We start from the raw sequence: 19,119 nt of genomic DNA on the forward strand, positions 1-19,119 counted from the left end.
ATACAGTTGGCATTTATCGTTTTTGAGAATGAGTTCTGATTTTATTTGTATTTACTTTGGTCTACAACAGATGATACAAATGTTTATGTCAGTTAATGTAAATGCGATTATCGCTCCTCCTTTTTTAGGATTTATTTGATAAATAATAATAAAATTGAACAAAACGAAAAAACGAACGAAACGTAACATCCGGTACAGTAGCCGGGTTGTCCAAAAAGTCACCCGACATGAACACGGAGCGAAATTCTCAGTAGCTTCATTGTATTTTCTTTATTTTGTATTAATAACCACAACATTTCATCAACTTGTGAATGACTTGGTGCCTGATTGATTTGATAAATTGTAATTTTAAAAAAAAGAACGAAAAAGAACTTCCGGTACGGTAGCCGGGTTGTCCAAAAAGTAACCCGACATGAACACGGAGCGAATTTCACAGTAGCTTCATTCTCTTTTCTTTATCTGTTTTTAATTTAACCACAACATTGCATCACCTTGTGGATGACTTGGTGACTCGTAGCGGAATAGAGGACCATCAGACAGGCGGTTTGTTGGTGATAAGATGGGTGGAAAGAAGAAGAAATCGGCAGCGGGTGTAGGTGCTCCTTTAGCCCCGGCAGCAGCAGCCTCAGCCGGCAGGACTGAAGCCACTGCGGCGGAGAAACAAGGAGCCAGCAACAAACCTGCGAAACCTATCAAAGAGAACAAATCAAAAGGTGATATTATATGTGTGTTGTCATTGTCATTGATTTGAGAAGTATTACAAGCTGGAAATGTGTTGATATGGTCCTATTTAAGGCTGTAGCTTGAGCTTAAAGATGTCCACACTGTTGTGTTAAACCCTGTCTGTATGATGTTACTCTATAAAGATTCAATATTCAAGGCTTTTATTGTCATGTGTACATAGCTACAGTGTATATATATCAATGTAAAATCTTAGGTCACAGGCTCCTACAACAGTGCAACACAATAAAACAGAGAAAATAGTTAAAATAGTGCAAGTAGATGCAAACAAAATAGAATAGAAATAGTGCAATGCTGTTATTAAAGCCTAATGATTAGCCAGAGGTGGAAGAAGTACTCAGATTTGTTTTGTCTTGCATTTAAGAAGTATCAATAGCTACACATGTTGTGATGATATGATCAATACTCAATACAATACAATATATAGTAGCTTTATTTGTACAGCACTTTAAAACCTCAAGACCTAAGTGCTGTACAGAGAAATAAATAAATAAATACATAAAATACAGAAGTCCCACAGGTCAGCTCACAAACCATCAAATACAAGTAAAAAGATAAATACAGGCTGTTATGGAGCTTATATGAGTCTATAATGATGTGTCCCTTCTGACGTTATAATGCTTGTTTATAGTCTAATCATTATACTTAGCCTGATAACAGTACGTGTGTATCTCCAAAGTGCCTGTCAAACCCTGAGGAGCTTTACAAAAAACAACACCAATACAAGTGCAAAGATAGCACTTTTCTTTCCATCCATCCATCCATCCATCCATCCATCCATCCATCTTCTCCCGCTTATCCGTGGTCGGGTCTCGGAGGTATCAGTTCCAGCAGAGAGCCCCAAACGTTCCTTTCCCCTCATCAACCAGCTCGGACTGGGGGGTCCCAAGGCACTCCCGGGCCAGAGAAGAGATATAATCCCTCCACCTGGTCCTAGGTCTACCCCTCGGTCTCTTCCCGGCTGGACGTGCCTGGAACACCTCCCGAGGGAGGCGCCCAGGTGGCATCCTTACTAGGTGCCCTGACCACCTCAACTGGCTCCTTTCGACGCCAAGGAGGAGCGGTTCAACTCCGAGTCCCTCCCGGATGACTGAACTTCTCACCTTATCCCTAAGGGAGACGCCAGCCACCCTGCGGAGGAAACCCATCTCGGCCGCTTGTACCCGCGATCTCGTTCTTTCGGTCATGACCCATCCTTCATGACCATAGGTGAGGGTAGGAAGGGAAATGGCCCGGTAGACAGAGAGCTTTGCCTTCTGGCTCAGCTCTCTTCTCGTCACCACGGTGCGGCAAAGCGACTGCAGTACCGCTCCCGCTGCTCCGATTCTCCGACCCATCTCCCGCTCCATTGTTCCCTCACTCGAGAACAAGACCCCCAGATACTTGAATTCCTTCACTTGGGGAAAGGACTCATTCCCTACTTGGAGTGGAGTTTGACTTTCTTTCAAACATCGTCCCTAAAAAATGCAAGTGGCCACAGATCTGGAGATAAAACGACATGTAGAGAACAAATCAAAAGGTGATATAACCTGTCGTTCATTTGAGAGGTATCAATCGCTCCAAATGTGTTCTATGATATGATCATTTGTCAGGCTGTTATGGAGCTTTAAGATGTCTAATCTGTTGTGGTAAACCCTGTACTATATGCTGTGACTTGATGACGGTGTTGTTATTAAAGCCTAATACTTGTTTTTAACCTTATATTACAGAGTGCATGTCAAACGCTGAGTTATGGGATACCTTAAACAAAGCACAACACCACACAGGGGCAAAGATAGCACTTTTCTTTCAAACATCGTCCCTAGAAAATGCAAGTGGTCATGGCCACAGATCTGGAGATAAAACGACGTCAAAGAGAACAAATCAAAAGGTGATATAACCTGGGTTTTGTCGTGCATTTGAGAGGTATCAATCGCTCCAAATGTGCTGATGAGATGATCCTTTTTCAGGCTGTTATGCAGCTTAAAGGTCCTTGTCCATACTGTTGATAAAGCTGTTGTTATTAAAGCCTAATAATACACGTTTAAACCTAATGCGCAGAGTGCATGTGAAACACTGAGTTTTGGGATACCTTTAAAAAGCACAACACCATACAGGGCAAATGTTCCAGGTGATCACTAACATGCCTCGTTTTGTATCTGACACACAACATCTGCTTTTTATTCCCTACAGCTCCAAAGACCTACAGCCTCGCTAACACGGCCCAGGTCGACACAGGTGGAGTCGCGGACAAATCCATTCTTAAAGTAAGTTGTATTTTTAGTTTGTGAACCTCAGTGTTTATTTTGTCTGTGTCTCTGTATGTCAAGCTCATGTTGCCGCTGTAACCTGTTGTTGACAAGCCTATAACCTGCTCAAATGTAATCATGTGACAGTGGATACTTTCTTTTCTCATGTATATTATGATGTACTTAACTAAACAATGACAGCTTTGCTTTCAAACGCTTCCACATGACAAATGAAATCACTTTGCTGTGTATGATTCAGAACAGCACGGTTCATTTTTAATATTAGTTTTCTGCAGTCCAAATTATAATTAAGCTTTAAACCTTATTGTTCTGTAGTGCAAATAAGCTACCAAGACACAGCTAGCATGCATTTGAACATATTTTGATTTATTTTATTTAATTATGAGGCTAATGACTACCTACCTACCTACCTACCTACCTACCTACCTACCTACCTACCTACCTACCTACCTACCTACCTACCTACCTACCTAGTACCTACCTACCTACCTACCTACCTACCTACCTACCTACCTACCTACCTACCTACCTACCTACCTACCTACCTACCTACCTACCTACCTACCTACCTACCTACCTAGTACCTACCTACCTAGTACCTACCTACCTACCTACTACCTACCTACCTACCTACTACCTACCTACCTACCTAGTACCTACTACCTACCTACCTACCTACCTAGTACCTACCTACCTACCTACCTACCTAGTACCTACCTACCTACCTAGTACCTACCTACCTACCTACCTACCTAGTACCTACCTACCTACCTACCTACTACCTACCTACCTACCTACCTAGTACCTACCTACCTAGTACCTACCTACCTACCTACTTACTACCTACCTACTACCTACCTACCTACCTACCTACCTACCTACCTAGTACCTACCTACCTACTACCTACCTAGTACCTACCTACCTACTACCTACCTAGTACCTACCTACCTACCTACTACCTACCTAGTACCTACCTACCTACCTACTACCTACCTACTACCTACCTACCTACCTACCTACCAGGTACCTACCTACCTACCTAGTACCTACCTACCTACCTACCTACCTACCTACCTACCTACCTACCTACCTACCTACCTACGTACTAAAAATGCACCCAGCCTTTTAACAGAATGCTTAATATTAATCTGAACAAAAATATATAGCATTTCCATATTTTGTAGTGCATGAAAGACTGAATAAGCATCGTTAGCGGACTACTTGACTACTTTGAGTCAATTAAATACACAGCATTTCTATTGGAAGGTTTCTGTCCTACGTTTTTTTGTATCACTATATGCAATTTTTCACTCAAGTCCAATATTAATTCAGCTGCAGATCTAATCCGTGTTGTCCAGTATTCATACTGTTGTAATAATGAAGCGTATTTCCCCCTTTTAACACAGGTAGTCATCCAACCAGACCTGGAGAAGAAGATCATCAAACTGATCAATGACTTCAGGGAGCAGAACGGAGACAAAGGGCCGGTGTCGGGAAGACTGACCAACAAGAAGTTACTGGTAAATAAAAACATCCCTCTGACTCTGACACGGTTATATAGACATATATTTATTAGGATAAACCCCTTGAGTTGCACCATCTGGTTTTCAAGGGGGTCCCGACAAAAGCAACGTCTCACAGACATACTTGAACAAAATAACAGAAAGCAAAGCATGGCATACAAGGACAACCCATGTACACTTTCCCGCACCGTTGTGACGAGAAGAGAGCTGAGCCAGTTTACCGGGGCCATTTTCGTTCCTACCCTCACCTATGGGGATGTAACGATACCAAAGACTCACGGTACGAGATTTATCGCGATATTGAAAAATAAAGGAAATAAAATGTGATTTAAAAAAATAAATAATTCTTCATTAAATAATAAATCTGATTTGTACAGCATTTTAGTAGGATGGTAGGATTTTAAAGTGTCAACAATATAATAATCAGACCCTGCAATAGAATAAATCAAGTTTCACTTTAGTTTTTCAAGTAACTCAACTCTAACTCACTCACTCAGCATCATCAAGGTTATCTTTTAGGAATATGAGCATGTCCACATTTCCAGGTAGAAGCTGGGATGTTTGGGTGTTTACAATATCCCCTGCTGTGGAAAAAACTCTCTTGCTTGGTACTGATGTTGCTGGGACAGAGAGATATGCTTTGGCCATGGGTGACAGCAGTGGGTCAAACTGTGCATTGTCTCTCCACCACTTCAAAAACAATACAGTTGTTGCCAAGAAGGTGAGGCTTATTGACGGGGCGAGATATACATATACTGTTGGTACTTGTCAATGTCTCTAGGTATGTACATGTAGCCCTGTACTTATCTGTTGTTTTATGTTCATGTTGTAACCTACTTGCTGCCATGTTGGACAGGTCTCCCTTGAAAAAGAGATCGATTACCTCAATAGGACCATCTGGTTAAATAAAGGTTAAAAAAAAAAAAAAGATTATATAAATTAAAAAAAAAAAAAAAGAAAAAGATCGCTGTATATTTTGTCAGCCTCACGACCGTATTGAGACAGTTATTTCCCGCGATATTCGATATATCGTTACATCCCTACTCACCTATGGTCCTGAAGAATGGGTCATGACCGAAATAACGAGATCGCGGGTACAAGCGGCCGAGATGGGTTTCCTCCGCAGGGTGGCTGGCGTCTCCCTTAGGGATAAGGTGAGAAGTTCAGTCATCCGGGAGGGACTCGGAGTTGAACCGCTCCTCCTTGGCGTCGAAAGGAGCCAGTTGAGGTGGTTAGGGCACCTAGTTAGGATGCCACCTGGGCGCCTCCCTAGGGAAGAGACCGAGGGGTAGACCTAGAACCAGGTGGAGGGATTATATCTCTTCTCTGGCCTGGGAGCGCCTTGGGACCCCCCAGTCAGAGATGGGTGATGAGGGGGAAGGAAAGTTTGGGGCTCTCTGCTGGAACTGATACCTCCGAGACCCGACCACGGATAATCGGGAGAAGATGGATGGATGGATTTGATAGTGTCTAATAGATCAGTTTCATCAAGAGCAGAGCAGCCCAAAGTGAGATGATAATGCTGACACATGATGACGGGGATCTAATAGCAGCAAGTCAAGTACTCCAGTCTGTCGGGGCTTTGAACACGAACGCTCTAAAGACAATACATTTTTCCGCAGAGGGGACAGAGAAATAAATCTGGACAGACTACAGAATGTCTAACTTGATCATTTGACGAGTAAGGTACAAAATACTGCTTTAAATTAGGGAGATAGTTAAAGTAAATGCATTTCTGTGGGAGGCGTGTGGCGCAGTGGACTAGTGCACTGGTGTTCGGATCAGGGTTCAAACCCCACTGCAGTCAGCATGTCGTTGTGTCCCTGAGACACTTCACCCCAAAATGCTCCTGTGGGGATTGTCCACAGTAGTGAGTATGTAAGTCCCTTTGGATAAAAGCGTCTAACATATAATTTAAATATAAGTGGAAGCCAATGCGTGTGTCTTCTTACATTTAATGAAGGCCATTCAAGTCTGTTATACATCGTGCAGTGATGTGTACGAAAAGGGCAACCAAGAACAAATCTGCATAGTCTACTATAGGCTGTGTTAAGTGGAGCAAGATCTGATGTGTGTGCATTTTGGTAGACAACATTAGGGCTGCACGATATTGAAAAAAACTGACATTGCGATATTTTTTTCCCCTGCGATATATATTGCGTTTTTTTTAACTATATTTAACCGGATGAAGGATTTTAGTCACGGACGTCTGGATCTTAACTGGTTGACTCATCATACCTTAAGTCATGCTCTAACACGTCATGATAATGCATGTTGCTTACCCTCAAATAAGGGGGTTCATCTGTGAAGGAGAGACAAAGCTTTTTGTATCCAAGATAGTTCCAGATGGCAGATGTTGCTTTTCTTTTTGGAAGTAAATCTTCATTCTCGCTGGTATTGTCCTCCTGTGCTTCAGTGTTTTGATGGTCTGCAAACTAGCGGGGCGGGGCCTGCTGTGATCTGATCAAGAATGATTGTGATTGGTGGTTTGCTGTGCATGCAGAGCCTGCATGTCACTCACTCAAGTACCCCTGACATGAGAGCAAGTTCCTTTTGTAGCAACCAGCAAAATAATTGTAACATGACGTGTTTGAGTTAATTTACCTACTTAATATCGCACGTCCTAAAAAAAATAAAAAAAATAAAAAAATAAATATTCCTAAAAGAAAATAATCAAATCGCACGTCCCTGCGATGTGAATATCGCGCATGCGCATATCGCGGTTATCGCCATGACACGATATATCGTTCAGCCCTAGACAACATAATACAACACAATAGTCCATAATCGGAAGTATAAGTTGAGACGCAATTCTCTTACGGACACAGAGCGTAAAACAATTGCGTAGGACAGTCGATTCCGTAATAGATTTTTTGTAATACATGATTTATATGTAATTTAAATGAAAGTGATTTAAATGTTGTTTTGTTTGTGTTTACAGGATCTGTACACGGCTCTGCAGAAGTTCAGCTTTAAGAGGGAACACATCGAGGAGTCGATGAAGAGCAGCGTTCTGTACGGAGGAGATCTGCACTCTGCACTCGACTGGCTCTGCCTTAACCTCAAAGACGGTAACAGAGAAATAGATGGATAGATAGATATCATAAAGGTTTCTCAATTCTCTAATTTCCCCTCCTCGACTCCTATCCTCGTGTCTTAGTCCCGCCCACAGGAGATGCGAGCGGAGGAGGCGAGGAAGGGAACCGAGGAGAGAGGAGGGGAAGCAGCAGGCGGTTAGATAAATTAGATAATCTCCCCCTGCCCCCCCTCTCTGGTCGCTGAAATGGCGAATTGAAATTAAGCGGCAAAAGTTGTATTTACAAGTATTACAAGTAAGCATAGGATACCAAACCAATTGAGACCTGTCTGTTTGCCGCATCTATACACACACACACACACACACACACACACACACACACACACACACACACACACACACACACACACACACACACACACACACACACACACACACACACACACACACACACACACACACACACACACACACACACACACACACTGTACAACACACACACACACACACTGTACAACACACACTGTACAACACACACACACACACACTGTAGAACACACACACACACACACACACACACACACACTGTACAACACACACACACACACACACACACACACACACACACTGTACAACACACACTGTACAACACACACACACACACACACACACACACACACACACTGTAGAACACACACACACACTGTACAACACACACACACACACACACACACACTGTAGAACACACACACACACACACACACACACACACACACACACACACACACACACACACACACACACACACACACACACACACCCTTTTGAGATTTTGGGAAAAAGTCAGAATTTGGAGATTCTTTGAAAAAAGCCAACATTTTCAAAAAAAACTCAGTGTTTTGTTCATGACAGGATGTGTGAGTACAGAGAAGAACCGGTATTCCTCCATCTTGTGACTGTGTAACTCCCTCTCTTGGATATCAGCATGTGAAGGACACTGTTCAGGAACTAGTTGATGCTCTGTATGTGATGACTACTTCCATTCTGGAGAGGATCACAGATACATGGATCCTGAGATTCAAGCTCAAGCCGGGGACCAGTGAGATGTTTCTAACAATATCTCTGAATCTACCGGATTCTTCCAGATGAGCTTCCGGAAGGTTTCACCCAGCAGATGCAGGAGGAGAGTCAGAAGAGCAGCCGACCCAAGTTCCAGCCCCCTGCTCCGGAGATACCTGCCCCCCCAAGCCCCAAAGCCCCCAGCATCGCACCCAGAGACACCCCCAAGGTGTGTGTGTGTGTGTTGTTGTTTAGTCGGATGTGCACTTCAACACTAAATCGTGTGTGTGTGTGTGTGTGTGTGTGTGTGTGTGTGTGTGTGTGTGTGTTGTACAGTGTGTGTGTGTGTGTGTTGTACAGTGTGTGTGTGTGTGTGTGTGTGTGTGTGTGTGTGTGTTGTACTGTGTGTGTGTGTGTGTGTGTGTGTGTGTGTTGTACAGTGTGTGTGTGTGTGTGTGTGTGTGTTGTACAGTGTGTGTGTGTGTGTGTGTGTGTGTTGTACAGTACAGTGTGTGTGTGTGTGTGTGTGTGTGTGTGTATGTGTGTGTGTGTGTTGTACAGTGTGTGTGTGTGTGTGTGTGTGTGTGTGTGTGTGTGTGTTGTACAGTGTGTGTGTGTGTGTGTGTGTGTGTGTGTGTGTGTGTGTGTGTGTGTGTGTGTGTGTGTGTGTGTGTGTGTGTGTGTGTGTGTGTGTGTGTGTGTGTGTGTGTGTGTGTGTGTGTGTGTGTGTGTGTGTGTGTGTGTTGTACAGTGTGTGTGTGTGTGTGTGTGTTGTACAGTGTGTGTGTGTGTGTGTGTGTGTGTGTGTTGTACAGTGTGTGTGTTGTACAGTGTGTGTGTGTGTGTTGTACAGTGTGTGTGTTGTACAGTGTGTGTGTGTGTGTGTGTGTGTGTGTGTGTTGTACAGTGTGTGTGTTGTACAGTGTGTGTGTGTGTTGTACAGTGTGTGTGTGTGTGTTGTACAGTGTGTGTGTGTGTGTGTTGTACAGTGTGTGTGTGTGTTGTACAGTGTGTGTGTGTGTGTGTGTGTTGTACAGTGTGTGTGTGTGTTGTACAGTGTGTGTGTGTGTGTTGTACAGTGTGTGTGTGTGTGTGATAATATAATAAACATTGTTCTTAACGTTATGTTTTTCAGGCGTCAGAGAAAGATGAAGCTGCCTGCATGAAGGACTGGATCTTAAGATATGCAGAGCAGAGCAGTGAGGAAGAGGAGGAGGAGGAAGAGGAAGCAGGGAAGAAACCACGCAACCCTGAACTGGAGGAGAAGTTTGACCCAGTAAGTAAAATAAATACAACATTTTATTAAATCCACATATCTAAGGATCGTTTCACAAAAATCTCATCGTGTAAATCCTAATATAAAGTTGCAACATCTGGTTTTTGATCAGAAATATCCTGATATTAGATTTCCTCCATTATTTGGTTTCCCACTCTGTAGTCTCTATGCCAGGGGTCGGCAACCTTTTTGATATGAAGTGCCATTAAAAATAAATGTTTTTATCAGCGTGTCGACGCTCGTGAACTGTCAGCAGGAGGGCGGGGGAGCCTCGCTGTGTGTGGACCTGTCAGCGCAACTTACATGATGCCGAATTTAACAAACTAATTTAAATAATTGGTTTGAACGGCATAATAATAATGACGACCGTCCGTTCTGTGATTCTCCAGAGCACACAGATGGCCAGTCCGCCCCTTTGTAGCATGTTATTTCGATGAGAAATGAGCAGATCGCCACTAGGCTTCCAACTAAAGACACAGCCACGCAAAAACTGCGGCATTTGTACAGCTCCTTTTGGGTACTGCAATTAGTGAAGTGCTTTCCTCCGTGGTGAAACGATCAGCACTGCACCACGGAGGAAAGCAGAAAGTCACCTGGAGTTAAAGAGAGCGGGGCTGCGTTGCGTGCATGGCCTCCTTCTGCAGGTAACGGGGAGACGCGCTCTGGCGGCGGTCTCGTTCAGGATCCGAAAATACAATTTAAATATTTTGCACACTTATTCCACTTATTCCTAGTGTGCCACTGGTTACGGTGCGCGTGCCACCATTGGCACGCGCACCGTAACCAGTTGCCGACCCCTGCTCTATGCTAAGCTAAGCTAACTGTCCACTGGATGCATCGTCTTGCAGCTTTGTATGAAGTCGTGATAGTGTAGTATATTTTGATCAGCTTACTCAGCATTCTTGATAGTTTGACTTTTTTCTAAAATGTTTACTTTTTACAACATTTTTTTTTCTTTTTTCTCACAATTTCTTGGAATTTTTTTTAGAATTCGATTTTTTTCCCAGGATTTGAATTTTTCTTCCAAATTTCCCTTTTTTTTAGAAATTGTTTCCTTTTCTCAAAATTGGACATATTTCTCCAAATTAGATTTTTTTTTCGCAATTTAGATTTTTTTTCTCAACATTTTGATTTGTTCTCAAAATTTCACTTTTCTTCGAATTTTAAAGGTCACATGTCATGGCCATTTCCACTGATCATAATTCCATTGTTGAGGTCTACTAAAATAGAAAAATACTGTGCAATTTTCCAAACTCACATTGGTTCCGCATACAGCATCAAGTATGTGTATTCAGCAGTATTCACTTTCTCCACTAAACGGCTCGCTGAAGCTCCCCCCCCCCCCTCCTCCGTGATTTCCTTGTTTAGCGATACACAGCCAAACACAGCCAAACTCAACCTGAACACACACAAAGTCACAGCCGAAATAAAAACAATAAGTGTGGCTTGATATTGTTCCCAACTGTCTGTTATCAGCCTGCAGCACGGAGCAGAAATCAGCAGGGCTGCCTGCACTGAGTGTGTGTGTGTGGATTGGTCAATTTGGACCAATCAGCGGGGGCTTAACGTAACGGCTCCGCGGACGTAACGGCTCCGCGGATTGGCCCATAAGAATCAAATGGATGATGACATAATGATGACGTTTCACCAACGAGGCGTTTTGGGGAGGTCTTTTCTGTTTTAGAGTTTTACTCGCTACAGGGTGTACTTTGAGGGTTTTGACTCTGCAGACCGTTTACATGCAGAAAAACCTTCATAACACACAGGGGGACGGGTAATAACCAGAAAAGCATGACATGTGACCTTTAACTTTTTATTTAGAATTAGATTTTTTTCTCCAAATTTGACTTATTCCTCAAAATGTTAACTTTTTCTTCAACATTTTTTTACTTGATTATTTATTTATTTATTTTTTGTGATACTATGAACTATTTATCGTGTAAATAGGAATGATCCACATCCAGGTGTGCTTTCTTCGTGTATGTTCCTGCCTGTGTACATAAGCTGCTCATAACCAATTGCCCGTTGCCGGATTAATAAAGTTGTCGATTGATTGATTGATTGATGCATGTTGTTTCTTTCTGTGCAGAATGACCGGTATTTGATCCTCACGGCTCAACTGTACGACGCCAGAGACATGGCTGCTGTTGCTAAAACAAAAGGAGACAAGACGGGTCAAAGGTCGGCTCAGGACCGGATCCGCATCATCCTGCAAGGTCAGAGAGCTCCTCTAACTGAGTCCTGCACTGCAAAAACTCAAATTCTTTCATAGATAGGTTTTTTATATATTTTTTTTATATATCTGAGACCTATGCTATTGCCTAAAAATAGCATGATAGGTGACCTTTAAAACATTTCTTTTCGTGTTAAACTCATATATTTCCTGCGTTGTAGAGATGAAGCAGCTGGAGCCCCACCCCATGTTCAATCCGGCTCTAAAGGTGGTGGACGCGCCGCAGAAGGAAAAGAAAACACTTCCTGTCACCGAGGATCTCGCCTTCAGTGTATTCGAACAAACGGAGAAAGCCCCTCCTAAAGAGAAAGGTTTGCAACTCAAACATTAACTTTCTTCATTCATTAAGTGACTTTAACAATGAACTTTCTAATTGTTCTACAAGGTATTGTACATATAAAACACAGCATACTGTTTGAATTGGATTTGAATATAGTAATTTATCAAAATAAGGATAGGCAAGGTACATTTATTTATACAGCACCTTTCAACATGAGGTAATTCAAAGTGCTTTACAAAAACGAAAATCATCAGGAAATAGTGCAGCGGAAACACATTTACAATGGCATTTAAAAACAGTCATTAAAAGCTAATATATATGCGAATGTAGGGTTCTTGGTGGAGCCATTTTTTATTGGTGTATAATAGTAAAAACTACCATTTTGAAGCCTGATGTAATGAAATGCAGGATATTTACTTTGTGTTTTTACAAGTGGTTTGTGACCTCGTTGGACATTTCTCTTTTTCCATTGTTTACTTCTTGGGTATAGTGACGTAACATAACGGCTCCGCAGATTGGTTCAAATGGACCAATCCGTGGAGCCGTTACGTTTCACACACACTCACTCACTCACTCACTCACTCACTCACTCACACACACAAACTCCCAGCCAGGCTGCGGGTGTGTGTGTTCGGGCTGGGTTTCGCTGTGTCGCAGATGGCCACTGGGCTCACAGGGAGGGGGGGGGGGGGGGGGGGGGGGGGGCAGGAGCTCCAACAAGCCATTTAGGACAGAGAGTGAATACACATACTATACAGAGATGCTGTATGAGAAACCAATGTGAGTTTGGAAAATCCGGTGCCTTGCTCAAGAGCAGGAGGTGACCTCTCCAAGTAGCACTCCATATTTTAGGTGTGGTCGGGGACTTGAACCGGCGACCCTACAGCCCCCAGTCCAAGCCCCTACTGAGTGAGCCACTGCAGGTTGATGGCATTAAAAGATAACATGCAAAAGTATAAATGCACAGAATTTGTGATATTGGATAATTAAGTTCACCTGGTTTATTCTTGTAGTGGGGAAAGTCTTCACACTTTTAGGCTGTATTCTAAGTTTGAGTGCCAAAAAATAAACGAGGCTTTGGGATACATTACTTTTTTAAAACCAACATTTAATCTCACACTTTTTGCTGATCATTTCGTCACACTTTCCTTTCTGTTTTCCAGCTCCAGTTGTGAAGAAGAACGAGCCGAAGGACATCCGTGACTTTGACTACACGGCTCGCAGCTGGACGGGAAAATCCCCCAAACAGTTCCTCATCGACTGGGTCCGGAAGAACCTCCCCAAGAGCCCGGCACCCGCCTTCCACAAGGTGCCTGCTGGGAAATACTGGAGGTCCAAGTGAGTGTGTGTGTGTTGGTGTGTTTTTGTCCTATACACATGGACATTTTGGTGCGTACAAATCCACTTAGATATTTACTCAAGTTAGACTTAGATATACAACGTTTAAGGTATTTGTACTTTACTTGCGTTTTTTATGTGTTTTTGTTTTCTACTCCGCTACATTTCAAAGGGAATTTTTGCTTTTTGCCCTAATCCCCACACAAATCTTATAAAAGGGTTAGCAACAATATAAGGTTTTGTTACAGATGAATTGTCCAATTTGTAGATACAAGAACAGCTGAAACAATGAGTTGCTTGACAGGAAATTAATTGTCAGATTAATAACGCCATTTCTCAATATTTTCTACATTTCTCAAATAAAATGGATCGATTAAATATTATATTTGATCCTTTAACTAATAAATTCCTTATAAAAGTAAAGAACATTTTCTGTAACCTTGTAAAAATAATTAGGGCTGTCAAACAATTAACATTTTTAATCAGATTAATCACAGCTTAAAAATGTATTAATCAGATTAATCACCATTCGAACTATGTCCAAAATATGCCATTTCTTTATGTATATTGTTGTGTGAATGGAAAGATAAATGAAAGAAGGCGGATATATCCATTTAACATACAGTATGTTTATTATAACATTGTTCTGTGTGTCAGAATGAAAGACAGCCCACACACCTATCACTCATCAAACCGTGGGGTCTTATTTCATCACGTGTTGATTTCTATCAACACGTAATGTTGCATCGATGTATATAGAGATGTACTACAGCAAAAGTATTCTCCGTCAGGACTTCCTGCAACAACACCACGCCGTTATCTTGATTCTGATTGGCCAGAAGACATTATCAAAGATGTTCTATTGAGAAGACGATCACTACGTGACAAAAGTTTTCAAAACCATTTCTGGTCTTCGGTATTTCCAGACAAGTGGCTACTGAAATCAATCTTACTAACTGCTGTCTGTGTGATTTACTCCGCGCGAGTTGGCGGACTTTATTTTGCTTACTTTAACATCATTTTTCATGGTGGGGCTAAGGTGGGGCTAAGCCATTTCTTGGTATGGCTGTAGCCTACCCCAGCGCTGCCACTGGTGGGATGTATGGGGCGGGCCATTCTGCACATGCGTTAAATATTTTTAACGCATTTAATTCAAAAAATGTATTACCGCCGTTAACGCGATAATTTTGACAGCATTAAAAATAATCATTATTTAGTGCTATATATATATTGAAGTATAACATATCCTGCAGTAGTGATATGTTGTGTTATTGAAGTCAAAGTCAACTTTATTGTCAATCTTTCAGTTTGTGTACAGACAGAGAGATCAAAAATACTGTTTCCCACAATCCAGAAAACAAATATATATAAAATATGTATAAACCTATATACACAATCAACAGACACATTTATACATATGTACACATTAAGACATAAATAAAAACACAACAATCAATATGTACAAAATAACAGTCACTTCAATATCTTTGGGAAATGCACATTAGTGCAAGACTGTCCATAGCAGTGTAAAGAGTGTCTGGTGCTGGATGTGAGTGTGTGTGGGGTGTTAAAGTCCAGTGGGGGCATAATAATGATAATCATTTTAAAGCTTATTGTTTAAAACCTATGTCCAACTAGATTTAGAAATATGTTGTATTGATTTGACGTCTCTCTCAGGGTGCGTGTTCAGAGGATGGAGGACATTCTTGAAGTTTGTCCCACGATCCTGACGGAGGACAGCATGCAGGCTCAACATCTGGCCGCCACTCTGGCTCTCTACACCATGGTGAAGGGACAGGTAATACACAGGTGTACAGTACGACTCACTGAACACTTTATACCATGAGATGCTTCTTAAATTAAGACTGTTGTAAAAAGTACATTTTATTATCTGATGACGTTCAGTCGTCTCATTAAAACACCTTTTTAAACTCACCAGTGGGGTATTTAAGGACGTATTTTATGTTAACCATAGACCTTATGTCAGGATAACCAAAAACACATTCAGGAAACCATTGACTTCCAGACAGGGAAGACAGGAAGTGCTAAAATGCTGCTGACTCATTCCCAGCTTTAAGGACTCATTCCTTTGCTGTTTTTTTTTAACATCAGTTAAAAGTATACTTCGGGACAATGGTGGATGTAGCATACAATACATCAAAGAAACATACAGAGCACAACCCTCTAGTTAAGCTGGAGCAGTGTTTCTCAAACTTTTTCATACCAAGGACCACTTAACCAATAAAAAAACACTCTCGGACCACCCAACTCCACAAATATCCCAAAACACATCGTTTTTCTAGAACAGATTATGAATCGCCTGAAAATGGTACAAACAGGTGGCAACATGTGTGATGAAGGTGTTGCGCTGGGCTATATCATGCAATCAAAGGTGAAACTTAAGTTCGCTCCATTGCGAAGATATTCCCGCGAGAGTGCGGAAAACTTAAATGTATTTATTTATTTAAAATGTGAAATTTTACCAATATACTCACGGACCACTAGGGGGCACTCAAGGACCACACTTTGAGAAGCACTGAGCAAGAGGGTTGTGCTCTGATCTTGTACTTGAGTAAAAGTAGAAGTACTCAGATCTTGTACTTGAGTAAAAGGAGAAGTACTCAGATCTTGTACTTGAGTAAAAGTAGAAGTACTCAGATCTTGTACTTGAGTAAAAGGAGAAGTACTCAGATCTTGTACTTGAGTAAAAGTAGAAGTACTCAGATCTTGTACTTGAGTAAAAGTAGAAGTACTCAGATCTTGTACTTGAGTAAAAGTAGAAGTACTCAGATCTTGTACTTGAGTAAAAGTAGAAGTACTCAGATCTTGTACTTGAGTAAAAGTAGAAGTACTCAGATCTTGTACTTGAGTAAAAGTAGAAGTACTCAGATCTTGTACTTGAGTAAAAGTAGAAGTACTCAGATCTTGTACTTGAGTAAAAGTAGAAGTAATCAGATCTTGAGTAAAAGTAGAAGTACTCAGATCTTGTACTTGAGTAAAAGTAGAAGTACTCAGATCTTGTACTTGAGTAAAAGTAGAAGTACTCGGATCTTGTTCTTGAGTAAAAGTAGAAGTACTCAGGTCTTGTACTTGAGTAAAAGTAGAAGTACCAGAGTGTAGGAATACTCTGTTAAAGTAAAAGTCCTGCATTCAAAATGCTCCTCAAGTAAAAGTAGAAAAGTATTCTCATCAAAATATAGTGAAAGTAGCGACAGTAAAAGTAGAAGTACTCAGATCTTGTTCTTGAGTAAAAGTAGAAGTACTCAGATCTTGTTCTTGAGTAAAAGTAGAAGTACTCAGATCTTGTACTTGAGTAAAAGTAGAAGTACTCAGATCTTGTACTTGAGTTAAAGTAGAAGTACTCAGATCTTGTACTTAGTAAAAGTAGAAGTACCAGAGTGTAGGAATACTCTGTTTCAGTAAAAGTCCTGCATTCAAAATGTTCCTCAAGTGAAAGTAGAAAAGTATTCTCATCAAAATATAGTGAAAGTAGCGACAGTAAAAGTAGTCATTGTGCAGATTGGTCCATTTCAGAATAATAGATATGATATGTTTTATAATGATTGATCATGAAAGTGTTCTCAAAGCTGGTAAAGGTGCAGCTAGTTTGAATGACTTTGTATACTGCAGGGTAGCTGGTGGATTTACTCCAGGTGGAATATCCGTTGCTGCTTTCTAACCCACGTTCCCTCTTGTACCCAGTCTGTGCACCAGCTCCTCCCCCCCACCTACAGAGACGTGTGGTTGGAGTGGAGAGACAGCGAGCAGCAGAAACAGGAAGAGAGTCGAACCGCCGCCAACAAACCCAGAGACCAGTTCATCTCCCGCCTGCTGACCCGCCTCAAACAGCAGCAGAACCAGGACCAGGGGCCCGAGGCTGGGTCTGAGGGCCCGTCGGGGGGGGGGGGAGCTGGGGAGGAAGAGCCGGAGGAGTCCTGGGAGAACCTGGCAGGACTGGATATGGAGGAAGGAGGAAGAGGAGGAGGAGGAGGAAGAGGAGAGGTGGAGGATAAGAGCGAGAAGAGAGGGAGGAAGGAGGGAGCTCTGGAGGCGGCGAGGGAGCTTCTAATGAAGCTGAGGAAGTCTCCACTGGCACAGAAACTGAAGGTAAACATATGTGTGTTGTCTTCTCCTGAATGTTTACGTCTCTTGTTTGTTTATTTTTTATTTTTGATGGCACCTTAAAAAAGGAGTAGCTCTACTCATCTCATTGTACCTGTATAATGACCATAAATGATTAGATTAGATTTAATTTCATTTAACATATTAAAGAGCTTTTTAAGAGGCCTTATTCTGCTTTTTGGGGTTTTCCCTTTCCCGTAGTGTGTTATATAGGTTTGTGTGCATGTGAATGGTCTGCAGAGGCTATAAATCCCCCTATTGGATAGCACTCCCAACACATTGTAGGATAAGGGGCGGGACATCTCTAAGTGGTTGACCAATCACAACAGAGCCGGCCAGCTAACCAATCAGAGCAGACTAGGCTCTGGTTTCAGACAGAGGGTGAAAAGAGATGCTGCTTAGTTTTGATAATTATACAGTTATTATGTGATCTAGTGTTCCTTAAAACACATGGTGGAAAAAAAAAACTATACATGAACCCTAGAGATGGCAAAAGTACACACATCCTTTACTCAAGTAGAAGTACAGATACTCGTGTTTAAAAATACTCTGGTGAAAGTAGAAGTACTGACTAAACTTCTTTACTCAAGTCAAAGTAAAGAGGCTTTGAAATGTACTTCAGTAAAAAGTACCCATAACTAGCAGCTGTTTTAAAGAGTACCTGACCTCCCTTTATATTAATAGAACAATAATGTCATTGTTAGCTAATGAAGGTTTCCATGGTGACCAACGGCAACATGACAACGTTTTCATTGGTCCCTCTTCTTTAGAGAAGACCAGGAAATTATGGATACACGGATCGTGTTCAAATCAATAGGCACGCAATGACTCTAAATAATAATGATCACGCCACCAAACACACATTCAGACTAAAGGAACCAGCCTGTTTGGAAAATGAGAGAAGTAGAAAGTACAGGTATTTGAGTTCAACATGTAAGAAGTAGAAAGTACAGGTATTTGTGTTCAACATGTAAGAAGTAGAAAGTACAGGTATTTGAGTTCAACATGTAAGAAGTAGAAAGTACAGGTATTTGTGTTCAACATGTAAGAAGTAGAAAGTACAGGTATTTGTGTTCAACATGTAAGAAGTAGAAAGTACAGGTATTTGAGTTCAACATGTAAGAAGTAGAAAGTACAGGTATTTGAGTTCAACATGTGAGAAGTAGAAAGTACAGGTATTTGAGTTCAACATGTGAGAAGTAGAAAGTACAGGTATTTGTGTTCAACATGTAAGAAGTAGAAAGTACAGGTATTTGAGTT

General features: G+C 41.6%; 1 protein-coding gene across 1 annotated transcript in view; it reads left to right on the top strand.

Moving 5' to 3' along the window:
- The first annotated feature begins 298 nt into the window (after nucleotides 1-298).
- The window catches only part of dhx29 (DEAH (Asp-Glu-Ala-His) box polypeptide 29), a 45,910-nt gene continuing 27,089 nt past the window's right edge, over nucleotides 299-19,119 (top strand). Inside the window, exons 1-11 of the mRNA XM_079659875.1 lie at nucleotides 299-713; nucleotides 2,914-2,987; nucleotides 4,398-4,511; nucleotides 7,456-7,585; nucleotides 8,697-8,839; nucleotides 9,746-9,886; nucleotides 11,976-12,102; nucleotides 12,281-12,430; nucleotides 13,563-13,737; nucleotides 15,415-15,535; nucleotides 17,440-17,844. Coding sequence (XP_079516001.1) covers nucleotides 560-713; nucleotides 2,914-2,987; nucleotides 4,398-4,511; nucleotides 7,456-7,585; nucleotides 8,697-8,839; nucleotides 9,746-9,886; nucleotides 11,976-12,102; nucleotides 12,281-12,430; nucleotides 13,563-13,737; nucleotides 15,415-15,535; nucleotides 17,440-17,844 — 1,734 coding nt within the window. The 5' untranslated portion in view covers nucleotides 299-559. The remainder of the gene's footprint in view (nucleotides 714-2,913; nucleotides 2,988-4,397; nucleotides 4,512-7,455; nucleotides 7,586-8,696; nucleotides 8,840-9,745; nucleotides 9,887-11,975; nucleotides 12,103-12,280; nucleotides 12,431-13,562; nucleotides 13,738-15,414; nucleotides 15,536-17,439; nucleotides 17,845-19,119) is intronic.

This window comes from Notothenia rossii (assembly GCF_949606895.1).
Source record: "Notothenia rossii genome assembly, chromosome: 11".
Taxonomy (NCBI): domain Eukaryota; kingdom Metazoa; phylum Chordata; class Actinopteri; order Perciformes; family Nototheniidae; genus Notothenia; species Notothenia rossii.